The sequence below is a fragment of the Staurois parvus genome, unplaced genomic scaffold, assembly GCF_062004578.1.
Source record: "Staurois parvus isolate SC_StPar_1 unplaced genomic scaffold, SC_StPar_1.0 ptg000672l, whole genome shotgun sequence".
In the NCBI taxonomy this organism is placed as follows: domain Eukaryota; kingdom Metazoa; phylum Chordata; class Amphibia; order Anura; family Ranidae; genus Staurois; species Staurois parvus.
In genome coordinates, this window is record NW_028318468.1 from 4,724,857 (window position 1) to 4,747,825 (window position 22,969).

Here is a 22,969-nt window from a genome sequence, read left to right on the forward strand (position 1 = left end):
CTGGCCACAGCTGGATAGAAATTCAAAACGAAAATTCTTAGGAAAAGTCTTAGGAAAATTTGTAAGAAAATTCTCAGAACATTTGTTTGTCATTCAAAAGATTTTGCTTGCATTAAACAATGTGATTTTAAAATGAATGAAAACCACATACACTGAATTTTTTTTGTCACAGTGATTGAAAAGTAACATTGATTTGACAACTAATGAGAAGAAAAACTTTGTTTCCCAAGAATTTACGGTCAAAATTCTACCCATCTATTGCCAGCTTAACTTTCTATATCTCTGAACCTACTGACTATTTTAACTTGCAGTATTCAGCCACAACAACCTCTGCTAATGCATTGATATCATGTGCTCAGTCTGAACCACCCAGGTTTGTGACACCAGAGATAACTACAGTGTCCTGATTGCTACCCACACCAGGGTACACTGTCACAGATCAGTGCAGTCATCCTGTGTCCTTGATTGCTAGCCACACCTATCCCAGTGCCACCAGCAATATCTGTATCTGATCACCGTCACACCAATATCTGACCACCTCACACTTTACACTGTCATCAGTGCAAACAGCAACACCTGTCCCAGTGTCACCAGAGCAGCCAACAACACCTGTCCCAGTGACAGACCAGTGTGCACCAGCAAGCCTGTCCCTGATCACTGTCACACCAGTACAGCATCACCAGAGCCAGCCTAACCTGATCACCAACCAGAAACAGCATCCCGAACTTCAAATGCAAAAGTTCAGATGCCTTTAGATTCTAAGCATGACCCCAAAAAAAGTGTCCTGGCAGCTCAAGAAATGAGACAGGCAGTCAGAACACCATGATTTGTCGGATCTATATCTTTCATACAGACAAAATAATATACACAGATTTGTTTTTTTTGCACCAAAAAAATACAACGGAATACATTTTGGCCTAAATTTACGAAGATAGATTTTCCTTTATTTGCAGTTTTATACGGAAACTAAGAAAAATAAGTTTTTGGGTTTTTTTACTTTATATAGCAAAAAAAAAAAAACAGTGGTGATTAAAATGATCGCAATTTGTTTTTAAATGAAACCCACATTTCTCTTTTAAATATCACCAAAATAAAGCTCTGTCTAAAAAACAATTTATAGAGAATTCATGTGGGTACAGTGTTGCATGAATGAGTAATTGTCAAAGTGTGACAGCACTGAAAACTGAAAAACAGCAGGAAGGAGGGTGAAACAGTCCACTCTTCAAGTGGTTAAATTCAAATATCAGCTTTATTAATTGAAGTCTGGTTTGGTTAACCCCCTCCCAAACCTTTCTATTGGCAGTATTGCCACCTATCACATTGGTGGATTAATAGGGAAGCTTTGCAGACCAAGGGGATTTCCACATTCTAATATCAATCTCTCTAGATTAATCAAGTGTTTTAACATGACACTTTGAATCAAAATGTAACAGGTGCATTATTTCATCATTGGATCAGTTAAAATTGCCCTAATCTCTGATTTTTCTGCATTTGTGCAACTGACATATGGTACATCATTTTTAAAGGGTTGGCAGACCCATAGATGTGCAGTTTGAGCATATATATCTATGTATAATCATATATACAACTAAGAAAAAAGTTAAGTTTAAAACATGCATAGCTATAAAACATTAAAAAGGCAATACTAAACATTTAACATCTTATCACAAAGAAAATATAAGTGGCAGATTTTTCAAGGACCACTGCAAAATATCCATGTAGTATGAAAGCTTTGCAAACCCACCTTAAAGTAACAAATATTTCACTATTAATTTCTGGTTGTACTTAACAGCAAATAGCATCATTCCCATTAACAGAAAGTAATAGAACAAAATAAAATGTAAAAAAGTGCTGGCTAGAAATGTACATAATTCTAAACATATTTACCTTTTGATATTTAACAGTGCCCAAGGAATTCCTGTTGGAGTATTGAAAGCAGGTAACAGTTTTTCTCCCAGTTCCACTGCTTTTCTTCTAAAGATCTAAAAAAAGATTCAAGAAATATATCAGTTCATGAAAAAAAAATTACATCAAGACTTAAAAGGGGAGCTGCAAGACACATTTTGGATATTTGAAATGGAATATTTTTACTGGTATCTGTGTCCCTGGTGAGAAAAAAAAAAAAAAAAAAAATCACCTGCCCCTCTTACTAATACCATCATCAGGAGAAGAAAAAACCCTAAAGAGGAAATGGGAAGTAAAAAAAAAAAAGCCAACACCCATGGATTCTAATGCCCCAAAAAATGAAAAACCGTAATAGTTTTTTTTAAATTCTTAAAATGCTTTTCATGGTGTACATTACAGGTCACAGGATAAGTATTCAGGTACAATGAGTCATGCAACTACCTTAACCCTGTCCCACTCCCAGCATGCATTAGTTTTGTTAGCAAGCAATAGTAGGATCATAGGAAAGAGAAGGGAGGGACTGGTGTTCTGTAATGTACTGCGTGAAAGGGGATTTTAGGGCAACTCAAAAAACCTAAGATTAATCATAAGAAAAAAATCCTGTTTTAATCATACATTACGGGACACGGGATGCGTTTTCAGATAATATAGGGATGCTCAAAGGCAGTCAAATTGAGGGGTTGGCAACGCAGCAAACAAAATCTAACAGGCCCGCAATAAACAGAAGGGTAAATGAGGTGGCTCAGGGCCTACAGAGCCGCCTGAAGAGCCTTATGACTGATGTTCAGGCCACAGCTGATGCCAGCTTTCATCTACTAAAACTCAACGAATTTGAGAACATGACCAGGTGGAAACCTTGCAAATCTGATAAGCTGAAAAGCCAAAGAAGCTCTAACTGAGCTAGTGGAGAGCACTTTGACTGGAAAGGGGGGACCTTGCCCTTGAGGCCATAAGCTTGAAAGATGACCTGTTGAATCCACCTAGCAATAATGAAATGAGAACTGAGCCGTCCTCTAAGGGGACTTTCAGGAATGAAAACTAGAGTCACACAGAAGAAGGCAAGATGTAGCTGAGAGATAAATTTGAAAAGTGCATACCACATCCAGACAATGAGAGAAAAATCTAACCTTGAAGAGATGCTGGTAAAGTTGACAAGAAGCAGGGTGGAGGCAGACACAGAAAATCTAGTGAATAGCCCTTCAATACAATGTTCTAGATGAATGCAAAAATAATCCTACTCTACTCTAACAAGTTGAGAGAAATTTGCTTCAAGACTTGGTGGATTTGGGGTCCAGTGGAACAGAGTTTCAGGCTTCTGGAAGTAGAGGGTTTCCTAGATGAAGATTTTCCCTTCTTTTGTGGCAAAAGGTACATTCTACCCCACCGACTTTGTAAATTGTCCAGGGATTCGCCAAAGAGGGCATACACAGGAGGCGTTTCTAGCACTGCTGCTCCACAAACCAACATTGAGCCAAGGGGTACTCAAGAAGAAATAAATACAGAAAATATTGTGCCAATTATCCACCAGCCCATTCACACAATAAAGGGAAAACCACAGGCCTGTGTGCTCCAAGTCGAGGAGGATTACAAGATCTGTTAGGCTAGAACCAGGACCCCTAGATACATTTTGGACCAGATGTCTAAGGTCTGGCAAACGGATCTGACCTCAAATGAAGGTCGTAGTGCAGGGACCACTTGGGACAATAGGGTATTTTCGCTCTCTTTAAGCACTGGGATGTCCTCCACAGAACAGTCAAGTCTTGTGAAGAACAGGAATAGCCAGATACACTGGACCATTTTTAAGGAACCCCTCCTCAATAGGCTATTGCTGGGCAAAATGCTTTGAAGAACACCTTTGCAGGATTAGGTCAGCCACTAGGCCAAACAGACTACAAAAAATTGTCAACAGGCTGGTGGCCCTTAAGAGAACCCCAGCTGGAAATTTTTGAGACAACTGAGGGAGGCTAATGCAAATCTAAGCCTATGTGGACTGTGTGAATAACAGAGATGGCATGTTTAAGCACGGGAGTTATATTCAGAGACTGAGCCTCCTCATGTACCAAACTCATCCATAAGAGATGGGGTATTTTAATCCTCATCATTTGCAGCCACTTGGAATCAGAAGGACTTTGTAGAAGACGCATCCTTGCATCCCCTGCATTCAAAGTCTGTGATCATGGGAGTGATTTTGCTCACTACAAAAACACAGAGCTGTCACTCTTAGGGTGCTGAGGAAGACTGTCCTGAGCGTGGAAACTCTAGCAGGGTCCAGGAAGATTGCATGAGGTCCATAGACTGCAACGCTGCCACCCTTGGGAAGTCAGTGAAATGGGATGCAGGAGAGCCCACAGGACTACTACACTGATGCCCAAGAACCAACAAACCGCTAAGGTGTAATGTGCAAACTGTGTACGATGTAAGAGGATCTTAGAGACTAAGTGCAAGGATGAGAGGAGTCAGCTTGCCACCTGGGACTATGCCCCTAAGAAGCCCTGAAGCGGCGGTGCGGCTTCTGGAGAGGGTGAAAGACAGTGAAGGTGCTTGCACAGTTAAATAATCATTTCCCACAGAGAGAGTAGAGTGGCTGCCAGGGACCACTGTTGAAATGGGCTTCAGAGTGTCAGGAAGGGGAAACAATTGATGCTAAATTTAAAAGCTGTGGCTTTTGTTACTAGCCCCTGACCATAAATTAAAATAGTTGACGGAGCTCTGGTATAAACTCCTATGGGGGTGCAACATGGGCAGTTAGTAGTGCATACCAAGCTCCCTTACAAGGAAAGGCCCCTACTAACCCGCAGCTCGTAAATGCACACTGGCTGGAGTGTGCACCACAGAACCTGGGTGAACATACCCCCTTCAGACAGTCTACACCCTTAAGGTGGGCATATCTCCTTATGGGTCTTCAGGGACAGGGTTTCACCAGATGGGTGGACCACAGCCTTGGAGTTGTAGACCACTCTGCAGCTAACAACATGTTGCACCAAGTACGTAGGAGAGTGCAAAAGGCAGAGTCTAGTGCTCAAAGGACAAACATTACAGGTGAGCCCTGCTGCTTCTTCCTGAGGGGTCAAGGCCCCCAGGGTGGAGCTGAGGAACAGCCAGTATGGAAAAAGCAAAAACAAGCCCCAGTTGCTCTGAAGCTTCTGAAGAATCTTGGTAGTAGAAAAATATATTTTGCTAAAGGGCACGAAAAAAAACCCTGAAGCATGCAGGGAGTGAACAGGAGTATGATGGGCTTTCCACAGAGCTTTGTTAGTAGGTGTCTAGTATCCCTGAAAGTATCTGCCTTAGTTTTTCTGATTAAGAAAAAACATTTAACGCTACATTCAAAAGGAATGAAAAATGCTTGGAATATGACAGTAATTCAAAATGTATTATAAACAGATGAGACAAAAAAGTGTTGTCGTAATCAATCACAGCACTGTCGAAATCTAGCCAAGTCTTGTCAAATGTAACCCATTTGACGATTGATGTAAATTGTAAATTAAGGACTTCACATACAAAATGTTTTTTTTTTTTAAACTGTCCAGCCTGTCAATGCCAGGCAGCCTCTCATCTTTTATGCTTTACCCAATAAAGAAAAAATAACACAAGAAGGGGACGCATGCGCGGCTGGCTCCCGAATGGACGTCTGCTGAGCTCCGCTCCGTCCACCCGCAGCTCACACCGACCCTGAGCATACAGGCAAATACATAAAGGGTGTACAACCCTCACCTGACATGCCTCGCCGCCGCAAAGCTCCTGAGCAACCAGGGAAACTTACCCAATTCTTCCCTGCTGTCTCGGCAGGGATCAAAGATGGCGCCGGCTGCATGGACACAGCACACAGCAGCCATGAGGGGGACAACAGATCTTAGCTGCTGCATGACAGACTTCACTCTCCTCTGTATCCTGGAGACCCAGTTGAGTTATCTCCCCCTCTGTCACCCACCACTAGCAGCCCAGCAAAATCTAGACCTCGTCTAGATTCAGACCATCCAACTGACTATCAGCCATCCCTCTGCTCCGCATACCACAGAGCCATCTTTAATAGAGTCCTTCCCTGCCTCAGATCAGCCCATCACAGAAATCTGCATGAAGAACATGCTACTATCTTTTACGGCAGACACTACATAATGATATAACCACATCAGTATCCCAGATCTCAAATGCGGTCCAGCAACAAGAGCACAGACTACTCCATATTGAGACGAGATTGGGAGATGTAATTACAGCGCATAACGACTTAATTGACGCACACGATGACCACACTTCTGAAATTGTGCAAATAAACCTGAAGCTGGCGGACCTAGAAGACCGTTCCAGACGCAATATTATTAAATTCAGAGGCATCCCTGAAAATATCACTAATGATTCGCTAACTGCATATCTTCAACAATATATGAAGCACCTCATACCATCTCTCTCAAACATGGAGCTCGCCATAGATCGAGCGCATAGAATACCTAAACCCGCATTCCTATCAGCGTCCATCCCCAAAGATGTCCTGGCGTGCATTCATTTTTATCATATAAAAGAAAAAATAATGACAGCAGCCAGAAACCCCCCCCCCCTCCCCAGCTCCCGCCATCACATGCAAATATCAGATTATATGCAGATCTGTCGAAAGCCACTCTCCTTAACCGCAAAAAGATGATCATCACCAAGGCCCTACGAAACCATGGAATAGGCTACCAATGTGGCTTTCCCATCAAACTAACCATCAAACATCAGGGAAGAATACACACGATTAAAAATCTAGAAGCAGGTATTGCTTTACTGAAAACATGGCATATAATACCTGAGGATCCCCACCAACCCGCCTCTACTACGACAGTGATCTTCTCACCCTAAACCCGACAGAAACCAAACAAATACTTACTCCAATTACAGTACTTCATCTCATCACTCCCTCCCTACCTCTGCTACAACGGTAAATCGTGGCATCTCCTTCATACAAGACCTCTATACAACCCATACTTTAGATTCCTTCCACACCCCTCAGAGAAAATTCAACCTTCCCAACAATGAACAGTTTACATACTTAAGAATAGCTCACTCCATACAGAAAGTAAATATCCCATTCTGTCTGAAAATCCCATCCACGGCATACCACTTCTTAAACCGCAGTACCCAAAAAAAGGGATCTCAACATTTTACACTTATATAACCAACTCTCGATTTTCCCTACAATCTTCCTCTCTCTCCAACTGGGAGAAACTCCTTTCTCAACCAATTCTATCACACACATGGGAGAAGACCTTAACAATTACTCATAAAGCATCCCGTTGTAGTTCCCACTGGGAATCATATATGAAAATCCTACATCAATGGTACCTAACACCAACCAAACTCTCATACTACCCTCAGCGCTCATCTGCCTGTTGGAGACAATGCGGAGAAACAGGATCAATTCTTCAGATACTTTGGGCATGTAAATCCCTCAGATCCTATTGGAACAACATTTTTCATCTTCTCACATTAATCGTTGATACCCCAATCCCACCAAACCCGGCCCTGGCACTCCTCCACATAGGGATCGACAAATTCCACAGAGATTCGCGTACATTTATTATTCATACTCTATCAGCTGCTAAGACTAATCTTACTAAGCTATGGAACTCTACTAAATCTCCCTCCCTCTCCACACTTATATCAGATCTCAACACACAATGCGACATGGAAAGGAGCACAGCTCCCATCAACACATCCTACCACCATTTCAAAATCCAATGGTCTTGATGGCTACAGAACCTAAACTGCACAGTAAAAGACTGACAATTCCTCTGCAATTCCTAGACCCTTCATCCAAGACTGGTGCATATCTCCCCCCTATCCCCCTACCCCCCCCCCCCGCCCCCATCCTTCCACTTGTTCCTCTCCCTCTCTATGCAACAACACCCACCACCACCTCAATACGGTTCACACCTAACCGAGCACACCTCTCAGGCCAATGCAACTTAAACATTTGTAAGCCCTAGCCAAATGGTGGGGAACGCACACCACTCTAACGCCTTGTTCTACTTGAATGTGAACTGTATTTCATGTTCTGCAATATTCTTATACCCTGTTATACTGAAATATTTCAATAAAAAATTTTGAAACTTGAAAATAACACAAGAAAAAAAAAAACCAAAAAAACAAAACAAAAAACAGTTTGCTGTAGCTGTTTATAAAAGTATTAGTTGGAGTTCTACCTCAGTTTGTCAGTCAAGTCCATCTAAATCTGCTAGTTTAAACACTACCCTCTCCCAGACTGACAACGATGCTGCCGAAAGCTGTATGCCTTGCTACTTTATCCAGAATGCAGACAGCCCTTGGCTCATATACACTGCAGCTGATAAACTCACATTTAGGAGCTGTTCAGCGTTTTTTTCAGTAGCCTCTGAACTCACCCTAATGTTTTCTTATGTGTCCATGTACACATCTTCGTTTACAGGCATTTGAGTTTACAGTCGTTTTTTTGAACGCAGAAAACATGCGTTCAGCAGTCGATTTTATCAGCATTTCAAATGCAAAACGCTTGTAAATGCGGCAAATCGTGTTTATAAGCATTTTCATTTTTTTTTTTTTTTTTTTTTTTTTTTTAACTCTTCCAGTTCCCGATGCTGTCCAAAGCCTTTTTTTCGTCATGAAAAATGCATGCAAAGTGTTTTCAAGGTACTCAACTGTACAAAACACTGAACACAGGATGTTCCTACCAAGCTTGTCACACATTGTAATGACCAATTCACACCTGTCCCACCCTTGGAAACAAAAGATATGTTAATGAAAATTCACACCTCAAATTCCTCATGAAGACCCCCTGCGAGGTGGACTCACTCCACCAGACACCTTTCCCACCCTTGGAAACAAAAGAAATGTTAATGAGCAACCTAAGCTAATCTCAACACATACTGCTATCTCTGCTTCTACTCTCTGTATTTCTCCGAGTCTGAAATAGTTAATAATTTACCACTTTTCAGTGCATTCTGGGCATTTAGGAGGTTCTCCTGTGTTTATCTTTAAAAGAGCTTCTAAATGCAAACACGCATAAACGTGTTATGCAAACGCGGCTAAACAGATATTTTTTAACATACGTTTTCCAGCAGTCAGTTTCCATCGTTCAGGGAAGACAGGCAGTGTGTTACTGGCTGAATCACCAGGTGAAATAAAGGAAAGCAAGCCCAAAGAAAGATAACTAATGCAGTCACTACACCTAAGGATTGGTAAACTGCAATGTATTACATTTTTGGTTTTGCTTCAGAAGGTAAGGGTGAATGGAATGGAGAACCAAATTTATAATGTAATTTACCATTTACAGTACACCTTTGGGATCACTTTACCTTTGAAAATGACCCCTGGCTTATCTTCAAAGTATTTGGGTATGCCCAAAAACCAAGTGTTCAATTATTCAAACACTGACCACAGCAACTGGCTGCTTTACTGGCCAGTAGAAACAGGCCAGAAGGGACCCAAAATGTAATTAGTGCAGACACCACCGGTTCTCAGCATAATTGAGTACACACCAACAAATTTGTCAGAAAACCTTTACATTCCTATCAGAATCAACATTTTCTATAGGACACTATACTACAAAATACTCCAACAAATGGGGACCATTGATTACAAACATAATTTGTTAATTTGCACATGCAAAAAAAGTATTTTTCCTAATTCATTGAAGACCATGTTGCAAATGTAATACACCCGAATGAAAGTCTTAGGAGCAAAGCAAACTTTTAAAATCCTAATTAACAAAAATTTAACTACAGGGGAGTTTAATTATTCATTTAACAGGTGTCTAGCAGATATTGGATTATAAAAGGGCGTTACTTAAAGAAAATCCCTTCCAATTTCATGCTCTCACCACATGGAAGAGAAATGTCACAAGGCCTGAGAAATAAATTAATTTTTTTGCACAAGAAAAGTCAACGGTACAAGATGATCATCAAAGCTTTAATGATCAGTCAGAATACAGTAGCAAAAGTGATACAAACATTTAACAAAGATGGAACTGCCACCATCTCACAGACACATCCAGGCTGTTTATGGAAGTTAAAGCGGAGCTCCACCCAAAAGGGGAAGTTCTGCTTTAAGCCAATGTCCCCCGCTCCTCAGATTGGCATCTTTGGGGAGCGGGATAGACAGATCCGTACTATTCTATAAGAATACTTAGAAATTTGACAGACTGTAAACATAAAAATGAATGGTTAATTAATATCTGCTCACAAAAATGCTTAAAGCGGAGTTCCACCCAAAAGGGAACATTCTGCTTTAACCACTAGCCTACAGGGCACTTATACCCCCTTCCTGCCCAGGCCAATTTCCAGCTTTCAGCGCTGTCACACTTTGAATGACAATTGTGCGGTCATGCAACACTGTACCCATATGAAATTTTTATCATTTTTTTGAGACAGATAGAGCTTTATTTTGGTGGTATTTAATCACCGCTGGGATTTTTATTATTTCTTAAACAAACCAAAAACCACTGAAAATTTTGAAAAAAGTTTTCTTCGTTTTTGTTATACAATTTTGTAAATAAGTGATTTTTCTCCTTCAATGATGTGCGTTAATGAGGCTGCAGTGATGGGCACTGATAGGTGGCACTGGTAGGTTGCACTGATGGGCATTGACAGGCATCACTGATGGGCACTGAAAGGCAGCACTGATACATGACACGGATAGGAGGCACTGACTGGAACTGATAGGTGGCACTGACTGGCACTGATGGGTGACATTGAAAGGCAGCTCAGATGGGCACTGGTATGCACTATGTGGCATTGATGTGGCACTGGCATGTGGCACTGACAGGTGGCACTTCTGGGGCCACACTGATCATCAGTGCCCTGAAGATCAGTGTACATGTCCTCTCTGCGGAAAGCCGATTACCGGCTCTCCTCTCGAACTGTCAGTGTGACAGCCGATATCCGGCATTTCCGTGTTTACATGTGATCAGCTGTGATTGGACACAGCTGATCACATGACCGAGCCAAAATCTTCGGCTCTTTCCGTGATCCGCTGTGTCCAAGGGACACAGCGCATCGGCGATCGCCAAGCTGCGCGCTCCAAGCCGCGCATGCGCAGTGAGAATGGTAGAATGTCATATGACGTCCTATCAGAATGAGAGAACCACCTTGCACCCGTCTTTGTACTATAGGGCTGGCAGAAGGTGGATAAAGATTGGTCCCCCCACTTCCCATTAAGGATTGACACCTTTAGGGAGTGGGCCAGTCCCCGGGGCCATTCAGGAAGCGCAGCGCTACTTGCGCATGCGTAGTGGGCGCCCGGCTGTGAAGCCGAAAGCTGTCACAGCCAGGTGCCCACACTGAAGATGCCGGCCTCCTGGAATACAGGACGGCTGGTGAAACGGGTTTCGGCGGGGGCACCGTGGGATAGTGGGACAGGTGAGTGGCTGTTTTTTTAAAAGTCAGCATCTACAGTTTTTGTAGCTGCTGACTTACTGTATTTTTCGCTCCATAAGACGCACTTTTTTCCCCCAAAAAAGGGGGGAAAATGTCAGTGCGTCTTATGGAGCGAATGTAAAGCGGCCTGTCCGGTATTTCTGCCGCCACCATGTCAGAATATCGGGCCGACCGCTCAGTTCTTCTCTCCTGCAGGACCTTACCTGTTCCTCGCTCCAGCACTGCAGTCGTCCCGCGGCGGCTTCTGTGACAGCCGGGTACCCACTGCGTATGCGCGAGAAGCTCTGCGCTTCGTGAATGGTCCGGCATCTTCTGGGACACGAGAGGTCCCAGAAGGCTCCGGGCCATTCACGAAGCGCAGCGCTTCTCGCGCATACGCAGTGGGCACCCGACTGTCACAGAAGCCGCCGCTGGAAGAAGGAAGGATAACTCCACGGAAGTGGGAGCGGGTACCTGTCAAATTCGGGTACCTGTTCCCCTCCCTCCCCAAAGGTCCACAGTCTCCGGTCATCCCCTGTACTGTGTCCGCAGTCTCCGGTCATCCCCTGTACTGTGTCCGCAGTCTCCGGTCATCCCCTGTACTGTGTCCGCAGTCTCCGATCATCCCCTGTACTGTGTCCGCAGTCTCCGATCATCCCCTGTACTGTGTCCGCAGTCTCCGATCATCCCCTGTACTGTGTCCGCAGTCTCTGGTCATCTCCTGTACTGTGTCCGCAGTCTCTGGTCATCCCCTGTACTGTGTCCGCAGTCTCTGGTCATCTCCTGTACGGTGTCCGCAGTCTCTGGTCATTCCCTGTACTGTGTCTGCAGTCCATTGGTTCAGAATATTTTTTTTCTTGTTTTTCTCCTCTAAAACCTAGGCGCGTCTTATGGTCAGGTGCGTCTTATGGAGCGAAAAATACGGTGGAACTCCGCTTTAAAGCATATCGCTTTTTTTTTTTTTTTTTTAAGATTTGGATAGAGTTTGGAGGGGGTTAGAACCTCTGCCAGTATGGCAGTATTGCTGTTGGTGTGCATTAGGGAAATTCACTAATTATCATGGTCAAAGTCACTGGGAATAAATTAATGAATGTGAAAATAAATCTAAAATTTGAGGTGCCATCAGAGCAGAAATAGGGAGGAATGGGGAGACTTGTCCTGTGACAGCTGTCTAGGAGGGGATTTCCCTCACACCAGAAATATACCCCTATTGCTTTATATTGAGTCTACATAACACGAGTTAAGGGAAATCTCCCCAATAAAAATTTATTTGTTTTAACATTCCCCCAGTTGTATCTCACTAGATCATATATGCTGTACATATGAGTCCTATAGTAAAAAAAAAAACAAATAAAAACAAATCATATTTTTAATGGATGAAAAAAAAGAAGCAAAACTAAACAGTGAAAATATTCCTTTGCCTACAAACAATGCAGAGAAAAGGTCATCAGTATTTAGTCTGTATCACAGCAGACAGCAGCTGCCTCTTCAATGAGCAATCCATGAATCCGCTGGTAATCGCAAGAATCTTTTATCACGTACCCTCTGCTAAGCTTCAAGCATCTGGTTCCCAATTTTCCTATTACATTTAGTACTGTGTATAGAAAAGCCGCAGCAGCAAACCGTCATTATATTAATGTGTGCTGAGGTATGAACAGAGCAGGTAGCACTTTGCATATAAACTATCCTATGACACAGACTCCATGGGCGTCCTGACTTGCTGTAGGCTGCTAGAGAGAGAAATAGGTTTTGGAAAAAGAAACTGCAATTAGATGCTCATCACTGAAAACCGTGCACGCAGAAGGTGCATTCTTAGCCTCATAAATTTGACTCTCTTTTAATTCTAAAGCTATTTAGTGACTTGATGTCATGACACACTCAGCAAATTGCTTCTTAACCACTGTGGCAACACATAAAGGCAGGTATCAACTGGAGTGACGAGAACTAAAGCTCCCATCTGCCCTTTAATAGTGTTTAAATGCTGTGAGAGCCACTAAAAAAAAAAAAAAAAGTTAAAAACTACAAAAGTACATGGTTTAGATTTTTATTTACGTCTATGTAAAGTAGATATTTTTTTCAGCTGGTGGAGAAAGAAAAAAAAAAAACCCCCCCAATTAGCCGCAGGCACTGTTCAGTACACAATTTTTGGCCTGTCTTCAACAAAAGGTACTGACTTTTGCTGAGCCTGCAGGGCCACTCTATTACTATTTTGGCTGATTCAGAAGAATCGGCTGAAATTCGAACAGTGCACAGTAAGGTTTACCCTACTCAAGGGTTAAAACCTCACTGCTCTAGCTGACTATGGGTCAACATATTCCCAACTTTGTGACTTGGAAACGAGGCACATTTTTCACAAATTGGTTTTCTCTACTAGTCCTCCTTAAAATAACTTAAGCTGTATATCAGATACAAAAAAGAGAGATAGATTAGGAAGGGACAGATGGATTTGGTTCCAAGAGACAGGAGCTATGGGTTGATGCTAAACATTGCTTCCTCATAGACAAAAGAGTTGATAATAAAAAATGCAAGCAACTGATTTTAGCAGTCAAAGGGATACTGTAAACTCAAAATGTCAGGCTCTCTCTGCCAAGTTTGTAGATTTACAGATCAAAATGCTACAAATACATTTTATATTTATTATTCTGAGAAGAGAAGGCCAATTCACATACAAAAAAAGTATAGCTTGCTTTGCTTACATACAACTATAAAATAAAGGATCGGAAGGGGGGGGGGGTGATAGACATAATGACCAGGCCAGCACAGTTTTCAGATTCTAGGCAGGTGATTATTAAATATTTAAACTTATTTCCTTTTTGTAGGTGATGAATAAATGATTTCCTATATTATTTTTATATAGTGCACAAATCTAGAATCCGGTAACAATGTACTCCAGCTCTCATTGAAATACAGCAGGGTATTTCCTCTAGGAGAGTTGAATGTGGGGTTACCACTCAAAACTTGCCATATTAAAGGGTATACCCTACATCAGGAGTATTGAATTAAAATTCAAGGAGGTCCGGTCACTAAAATTTTCATCTGGCCTTGGTCCGAATAGGGTGTGCCCATCAGTATGCCCCCTTACATTAGGTATCGTCCTCAGAGTGCAACTTCACATCATTTATCCCCATCACATCTAGCGTGTCCACCACAGTGCTCCTTTACATCAGGCATTCCCGTCAGAGTGCCCCCTTACACTCAAAGTGCCCCGTTCCACATTACGTGGCCATCAGGGTGCCCCGTTCCACATTACGTGGCCATCAGGGTGCCCCGTTCCACATTACGTGGCCATCAGGGTGCCCCGTTCCACATTACGTGGCCATCAGAGTGCCCCGTTCCACATTACGTGGCCATCAGAGTGCCCCGTTCCACATTACGTGGCCATCAGAGTGCCCCGTTCCACATTACGTGGCCATCAGAGTGCCCCGTTCCACATTACGTGGCCATCAGAGTGCCCCGTTCCACATTACGTGGCCATCAGAGTGCCCCGTTCCACATTACGTGGCCATCAGAGTGCCCCGTTCCACATTACGTGGCCATCAGAGTGCCCCGTTCCACATTACGTGGCCATCAGAGTGCCCCGTTCCACATTACGTGGCCATCAGAGTGCCCCGTTCCACATTACGTGGCCATCAGAGTGCCCCGTTCCACATTACGTGGCCATCAGAGTGCCCCGTTCCACATTACGTGGCCATCAGAGTGCCCCGTTCCACATTACGTGGCCATCAGAGTGCCCTTTCCTCTGATGGATACATTTTATGTTAAGGGGTACTCTGATGGATACATTTTATGTTTTGTGTAATCTTTAGGCCTTAAATAATTTTTTTAAACATGTGCAAAAAAAGCAAAAACCGGCTCTGGCAGTGAAAGGGATAAAAGGATAAGCCCAACACTTCCCTTTCCTGATGAGCAGCCAAACTGTGCTCATTACACTGCAAGGTCTCTCCCCTCCCTGCAGGTCCCTGGGTGCAGTGCTGAAGAATGGCAGGGAGGGGAGGAGGAGATAAACAGTGTAATGTTAAAAATATTAAACGTTTAAGTCGCCATAAAGCCCCTTTTGTTGTTAAAAGCCCCAGATATTCCATAAAGCACCTCTGATTTAAATAAGGTTTTGGCTAAAATTTATTTTTTTCATAGGGACAAGTAGATTGGGACACCAATTTAGTCCCTGGACAAGTAGTTTTTAAAAACATTTCCACACCCCTGATCGTCTATCTCTGCAGTGGAGAATATGATCCGTCATTCCCATAAGAAAAGCACCATCTAGTGTACACCAAGCACATAGCTAGGCACACACTTAATCCTTTGATCACTCTAGATGTTAACCCCTTCCCAACCAGTGTCATTAGTATAGTGATTAGTGTATATTTTTAGTACTGATCACTGTATTAGCGTCACTGGTTCCGACAAAGTGCCAGTTCGTCTAAAAAAAGTCCACCCCAATATTGCAAACCTGCTATAAGTCGTTAATCACCGCCATTACTAGTATAACAAAAAATTCCAGTATATGTACCATAGTTTGTAGACACTATAACGTTTTGAAAAACGAATATACAGTTATTGGGATTTTGTTTACCAAAAATATGTAGCAGAATACATTTTGGCCTAAATTTATAAAGAAATTAGATTTAACATTTTTTTATTAGGTATGTTTTATAGCAGAAATTTTTTATTTTTTTTCACAAAATTAGCTTTTTCGTTTATAGCACAAAAAATAAAAAAAAAAAAAAAAACACAGAGGTGATCAAATACCACCAAACGAAAGCTCTATTTGTGGGAAAAAAGGACATAAATTTCACTTGAGAACAGCATTGCACGGCCGCGCAACTGTCAGTTAAAAACGCAGCACCGTATTGCAAAAAATGGAGGCGGGTAAATCTTCTGGAGGGAAAGTGGTTAAGGCAAAAGGCAGGTAGGCATATAGTTTATGCACACTTTATTTGCTTACATCAAGCATTATGTGGAAAAAAACCACTGCACTAGAGAACAGACATTAACTTAGCTGCATGTTCACCTCTTAGTGGTCACACACACTTGAGCAATAGATCAGTATTCAATTCCATTCTAAAATATTAATAAAAAGCAGGGTCTCAGTATATTTTTTTTCAGAGAGAAATACTCTAACTGTAACAGTTCAAACCACAACATATTCCACTGTGAAACTTTTTTTTTTCCAATATAAAAGATTTTTCAGTGGTTAGGACACTTCTTGGTGACTGTTTCCTATAAGCATCTTTAGAGATTAGCAATCCTTTGTACAACCATTCCTCCCTGTTAACTACTAGTGCTAGAGGACACACACTCTGAAAAATACATTCATATCAGATTAGTCAAGGCAAGCCTTACTTTTGAAGCACTTCTTCACTCTGTCATTAATTGAAAGGGTGACAGTACAGGGTCACAAAAATGCAAAGCTTATTTAAGCCTAGTAAATTCCTGCTGTTAACATGACTTATCCAAAATTAAGTTCAATAGTTTGGGATTCTGAGTTCCTAAAATAACGATTAATATTGAGCTGAAGTGAGCACATGTTGCTAAGAGGTTTAGTAATATGCTACACTGAAAGAAATACAAGTTTTATAAAATTACTGTAGAATGCTTTGATAGTTACTTTTTGAATTTGGGGCATATTTCTAAAGCAGTGAATACAACTTTCACTAAACATTTACTGGTGATAAATCAACTGCTGTCATTTACAGTATGCACCTAGATAGGGTTGCCTGTAGTTAACGTATGATCAACCTCAGGTTCAGCACTTTTCCAATATGCTTCTTTAAATAAGAATAGAAATTTACACCAACATGCAAGTGACCACAGAACATCGGTAGAAATATTTTGTCTTAAAGTGTTACAAAAGGCTAGACTTTCGTTTTGGAAACCTCCATTAAAGTAAAAAAAAATGTCCTAGTGTTTGTATCACCCCCGGTATACTTACTTGAGTACTCTCGTGCCACTGCTGTGCTAGTCCGCAACTCTCCCATCTCTTTGGTCACAGAGGCAGCAGAAGAGACATTGGCTCCTGCTGCTGTCAATCAAATCCTGTGAGCAGGGGGGTGGGGCTGAGCAGCACTGTGTGTGTCAATAGATGCACAAAGCCCAGCTCGGGATTGAGATTGCAGGTGCGCCACTGTGGGAAAGGATCTTAGAGCGCCAGCAGGGGACCCACAAAGAGGAGCAAACAAATGCTGCTGATCGCTCAGTTGTCGGGTGCACTTTGAGCAGAGTGGTGAATGTAACTCACCGCTCTGTGCTCTGCCCCTCCAGCACTCACTGGAGCATCAAGCTGTGAAGGGAGTGGGAACAGTCGGTTCAGGCAATCAGCAATCTGCTGAGAGGCTGAGCCAGCAGCCAGGGTCAGGCATATGGGTGGATCCCGACATTGTCGAGATCCCTGCAGAGTGCAGTGTGGCTCTGACACATAAGCCAACATCGGTCTTTAGCACACTGTCCTCTGAATCTGGGTCACAGGAGTGCAAAACCAAGCGCACTCCTCTGATCCACAAGAGAAGTATGGTCAAAAAAAGCATTGGTTACACTTCTCCTTTAAAAACCTGCCAACCCTCAGGCCAAAAAAAAAAATAAAAAAAGGACCTTCCTTTACATTTGCTTGCATGTAATGGCCTGACAAAAAGCTCCCCAGTGGGCTGTTAGGTTTCCTCTGAACAAATAAAGCATTGCATGGTACGTGTGCTGCTGTCAACATATTAACATCGTCCACATATTCTGTTTAAATGTATAAATGATCAAATAAAGACATTTTAAACACAGACACAGATGTTCTTCTTGGGAACCTTCAGCAGTTTCCCAGAATGCAGTGTTGACAGATAAAATGGACAATATAGCCAGTTAATTATGTGTCTCCTACATTCGACAATTACAATATTTCTAAGCTTAAGGAGGTGACTGTAACTAAAGTTATGTTTACATAATTAAAAATATAAAAATAAAATAAAAAAAAACATTGAGAAATACCATTTTACCCACAAAAATCTGACAATTATTTTGCAACCTATTACATGGCAGTCTAAATACTTACTTTTAATTAATTTTAACACAGCATAATTAGTCAAAAATCAAACTGATTCAATTATCACCTTTGCATAGCTTGCAACATTCATTCTTTGAATCTAAATCCCTTTGCAGCTATTTTGTCCACAGCTTGACTATTTCTCACTTAAAGTGGTTCTAAAGCTTTAAATATGTTACCCCAACATTTCAAACTCCTGATAGGTCTGCTGTACCATGAACTTGTAGGAAAATATAACCTGTTCTCTGTGTATTGCTTCCTTTGTGTGAAATCTCTGTTCTGTTCTGCCATTCCCTCTGCTTTCTTACATGCAGGGGAGATGAGCCAGCAGTGCCTTTGAGGGACACCAGAAAAGGAGGATCAGGGATGCTCTGTGCAAAACCATTGCACAGAGTATGACATGTTTGTTCTTTTTATAAAAAAAAATTAAAGCAGTATTAAACTCAAAATCAAATATTATATTGCAGCTTACCAATTCTTAGATGTTATGGCTGCATTAGTTTCCTTTTTTCTCTTTCTTCTATTTTCCTTTTTCAGAAGTTTGAGCTCTCCAGCAGAATGTATCAATTTACATGGATGAAGCAAACCATTCATCATTGACAGAGGCGATTAAAATGATCAGCTTTTATTTAGACCTTTAAAAACCTTTATCCCAAAAAGGAGAAAAAAAATGCTCTAACTGAAAACTAAAGTGTAAGCTGCAGTTTGGCTTTAATTTGTTATTGTATTCAAATCTGCTAATACATTTAACATTCCCATCCCCTCCAGGCTGACAATGCTGCTGTCTGCTGTGTCCATTTCTCCAGAGTACCGTCTCACTAATACATAAAGATGTGTTACTGGCCAGATCACCAGGTGAAAAAAGAAGGGGAAGAAAACAAATGCAACCACCACATCTAAAATGACTGGTAAGCTAATACATTTATGGTTTTGGGTTTAATATCACTTTAAATCTAACGTTCAGGAAAAAAAAGTAAATCCACCATACAAAAGATATAGAAGATATAAAAAAAAAAAAGGGGAAAACACTGTAGCTGTAACTGACCTGATTTACACCTCGTTGGCTGATGGAACATTATCTGCCTAGCAGCCTCCAAGATGTGTCAATCCAGCTCGCAATCCTCCCCTTTTGGATGTCTTTGCTTGCAGGTCAGCCCATACATCTGATGCTGCCAGTAGGTGGAGTCAAGTGCTGACTATCTAGCCACCCTGCTCAGTAACAGCTTTGCCCAGTTTCTGCTGACAAGGGGCCCACCTGCTCTACTCACTACAGCATTGTTAGGCTTGAAAATGTTTGGAAAGTGCAATTCCTCTTCACACATAAACACACAGGTGAAACTCGAAAAATTAGAATATCGTGCAAAAGTTCATTTATTTCAGTAATGCAACTTAAAAGGTGAAACTAATGTATGAGATAGACTCATTACATGCAAAGCAAGATAGTTCAAGCCGTGATTTGTCATAATTGTGATGATTATGGCTTACAGCTCATGAAAACCCCAAATCCACAATCTCAGAAAATTTGAATATTACATGCAATCAATAAAACAAGGATTGTACATAGAACAATATCGGACCTCTGAAAAGTATAAGCATGCATATGTACTCAGTACTTGGTTTGGGCCCCTTTTGCAGCAATTACTGCCTCAATGCGGCGTGACATGGAAGCTATCAGCCTGTGGTACTGCTGAGGTGTTATGGAAGACCAGGATGCTTCAATAGCGGCCTTCAGCTCTTTTGCATTGTTCGGTCTCATGTCTCTCATCTTTCTCTTGGCAATGCAGATTCTCCATGGGGTTCAGGTCAGGCGAGTTTGCCGGCCAATCAAGCACAGTAATCCCATGGTCATTCAACCAGGTTTTGGTGATTTTGGCAGTGTGGGCAGGTGCCAAGTCCTGCTGGAAAATGAAGTCAGCATCCCCATAAAGCTCGTCTGCAAAAGGAAGCATGAAGTGCTCCAAAATCTCCTGGTAGATGGCTGCGTTGACCCTGGACTTAATGAAGCACAGTGGACCAACACCAGCAGATGACATGGCTCCCCAAATCAACACAGACTGTGGAAACTTCACATTGGACTTCAAGCATCTTGCAGTGTGTGCCTCTCCATTCTTCCTCCATACTCTGGGTCCTTGGTTTCCAAATGAGATGCAAAAGTTGCTCTCATCAGAAAAGAGGACTTTGGACCACTGAGCAACAGACCAGGTCTGTTTTTCTTTAGCCCAGGTAAGACGCTTCTGACGTTGTTTGTTGTTCGGGAGAGGCTTGACAAGAGGAATACGAAATTTGAAGCCCATGTCCAGGATCCATCTGTGTGTGGTGGCTCTTGATGCACTGACTCCAGCCTCAGTCCACTCCTTGTGAAAGTCCCAAACACTTTTGAATGGCCTTTTCCTGACAATCCTCTCCAGATTGAGGTCATCCCTGCTGCTTGTGCACCTTTTTCTTCCAAACAACTTTCTATTAATGTGCTTTGATACAGCACTTTGGGAACATCCAACTTCTTTTGCAATTACCTTTTGAGGCTTTCCCTCCTTATGGAGGGTGTCAATGATGGTTTTCTGCACAACTGTCAGGTCAGCAGTCTTTCCCATGATTGTGATTCCTACTGAACCAGACAGAGATCATTTAAAGGCTCAGGACCCATTTGCAGGTGTTATGGCTTAATTAGCTGATTAGAGTGGGACACTTTGAGCCGAGAATATTACACATTTTTACAATATTCTAATTTTCTGAGATTGTGGATTTGGGGTATTCATGAGCTGTTAGCCATAATCATCACAATTATGACAAATCACGGCTTGAACTATCTTGCTTTGCATGTAATGAGTATCTCATATATTAGTTTCACCTTTTAAGTTGCATTACTGAAATAAATGAACTTTTGCACGATATTCTAATTTTTCGTGTTTCACCTGTACTATGTTTTAATATTTTTATATCTGAAAACTGAGAGGTACAGAAAATGTACCCTGCCTAAAAGGTCATATTTGCATTTCAAGTTACAAACACTATGACAAAGGACAAGTTTGATACTGCCATAATTGTACAATTATAGTACAATTAGAAGAATATACTCATCACTTTATGGCTAGCTATGCCAAACAAACAGCTAAGCCAAGTAATTCGATTTGGTCTGAAATACTGATGTACAAAAGAAAATGTACTTACTGCAGCCGCTCAATCCCAGCTGTGCTCATCTGTTGTAGAGCCCTCATTTAGATATAAATGTAAATCCAAGTGACAGTAAAGCCCTCAGCTCACAGTAACATTCCACTGTCACTTGCAATCCATCTTTCACAGATTAAAATGGAAACAATGTAGGCTCTTTGTATACATGCATTTATTGCAGCCATCAAATTTCATTGTCTGTATAAGAGCTAGATAAAATGCTTTACATGATATGCAAGGCACCTTAAAAGAAAAAAAAATATGGAGAAAGCTGCAATGTAGCAAAATAAGAGTTCACCAATTTTTTCAACATAATGTACCAACTTGAAACATGCATCGCTGCATACATGTGAAACTGTTGCATTTACAATAAGTCTTGCTACTTTTAGGACCCATTCACACTATGGCATTTTTAGTCACGGTTTCAAAAAGCTTTGCAAAAAAAAACAAAAAACAAAAATCGCACAAACAGCATGTTCAGGTGTCATTTCTTCTTTTGGGTGATGCAGTTTGCCATTGTGACGCGCAACAATCATAACAGAACAGCCCCGTGTTTTTAGGTGCCATTAAAATGAATGGCACTTGAACACGCTGTTGTGCGATTTGTTTTTTTAGCAAAGCAGTTTGAAATCGCGGGCAGAATTGTGGTGATTCTACCTGCAATTCAAAAGGCCAAGGCATTAATAGGGCCTTACTATTCATGGTACTGTTAATTTTTTTTTTTTTCAACTGAAAAATACTCCACCAACACTGCAGCTAAAAAAATGTGCAAGAAAGGAATGCTCAATTTACAAACCTATAACACTTTTTTTTTTACCATGAAATGTGTTTGTAAGTTTCTGTTAAAAATAACACCCACTGAGGCAAGTGAGGTTATAATTATAAACGGAGCCTATTGAAATCAATTTAAAAATGGTAAAAATGTTTCCTTAAAAAATAAATTTCAGATACAGTCTTCCACTAAGCTATTTCTCGACTCATGTCGACAATAGTAAACAATATGCAGAATTCATTAACAAATACTTATGGAGGGTAGTTCTATTTAGCAATACCGGTGCCTAATTTAAGTATTTGCACCAATTTCTGTAGTATAATAGACATGTGTGCCACGTTCAAACTACAGTCATTTGTCACTATGGAAGTGAAATTAAATTAAAGCTAGTACACATATTAAAGTAGAACTAAAGGCAAAACTTTTTTTTTCCCATTTGGAAATCATAAAGGAGGGTTGTAAGCCCTGTCAGTTTATTTTGTCATTTATGTTCCATTGGGGAGACTGCCCTTCTTTTCCTGTCCTATGGCCACAATAGGAAGCCAGAGTAAATTCATCCAAAGTGAGGAAATTCCTGGCTGTTGGCAGAACTAATAATAATGTGTTATTCTGCACCAAAGGATGTGGTAAGAAAATGTGAAAAAGGAAAAAATATAAAGTGAATTTTAAATAATAATAAAAAACAACCTGCTACAGTTGCCGCAGTTTAGAAACTGTATCTACCATCAGTGGTGTATT

General features: G+C 41.4%; 1 protein-coding gene across 1 annotated transcript in view; it reads right to left on the minus strand.

Annotated features, from left to right (window-relative positions):
- Positions 1-22,969, minus strand: part of MAN1A1 (mannosidase alpha class 1A member 1) — a 154,850-nt gene that overhangs the window by 94,889 nt on the left and 36,992 nt on the right. Inside the window, exon 3 of the mRNA XM_089652188.1 lies at positions 1,888-1,982. Coding sequence (XP_089508314.1) covers positions 1,888-1,982 — 95 coding nt within the window. The remainder of the gene's footprint in view (positions 1-1,887; positions 1,983-22,969) is intronic.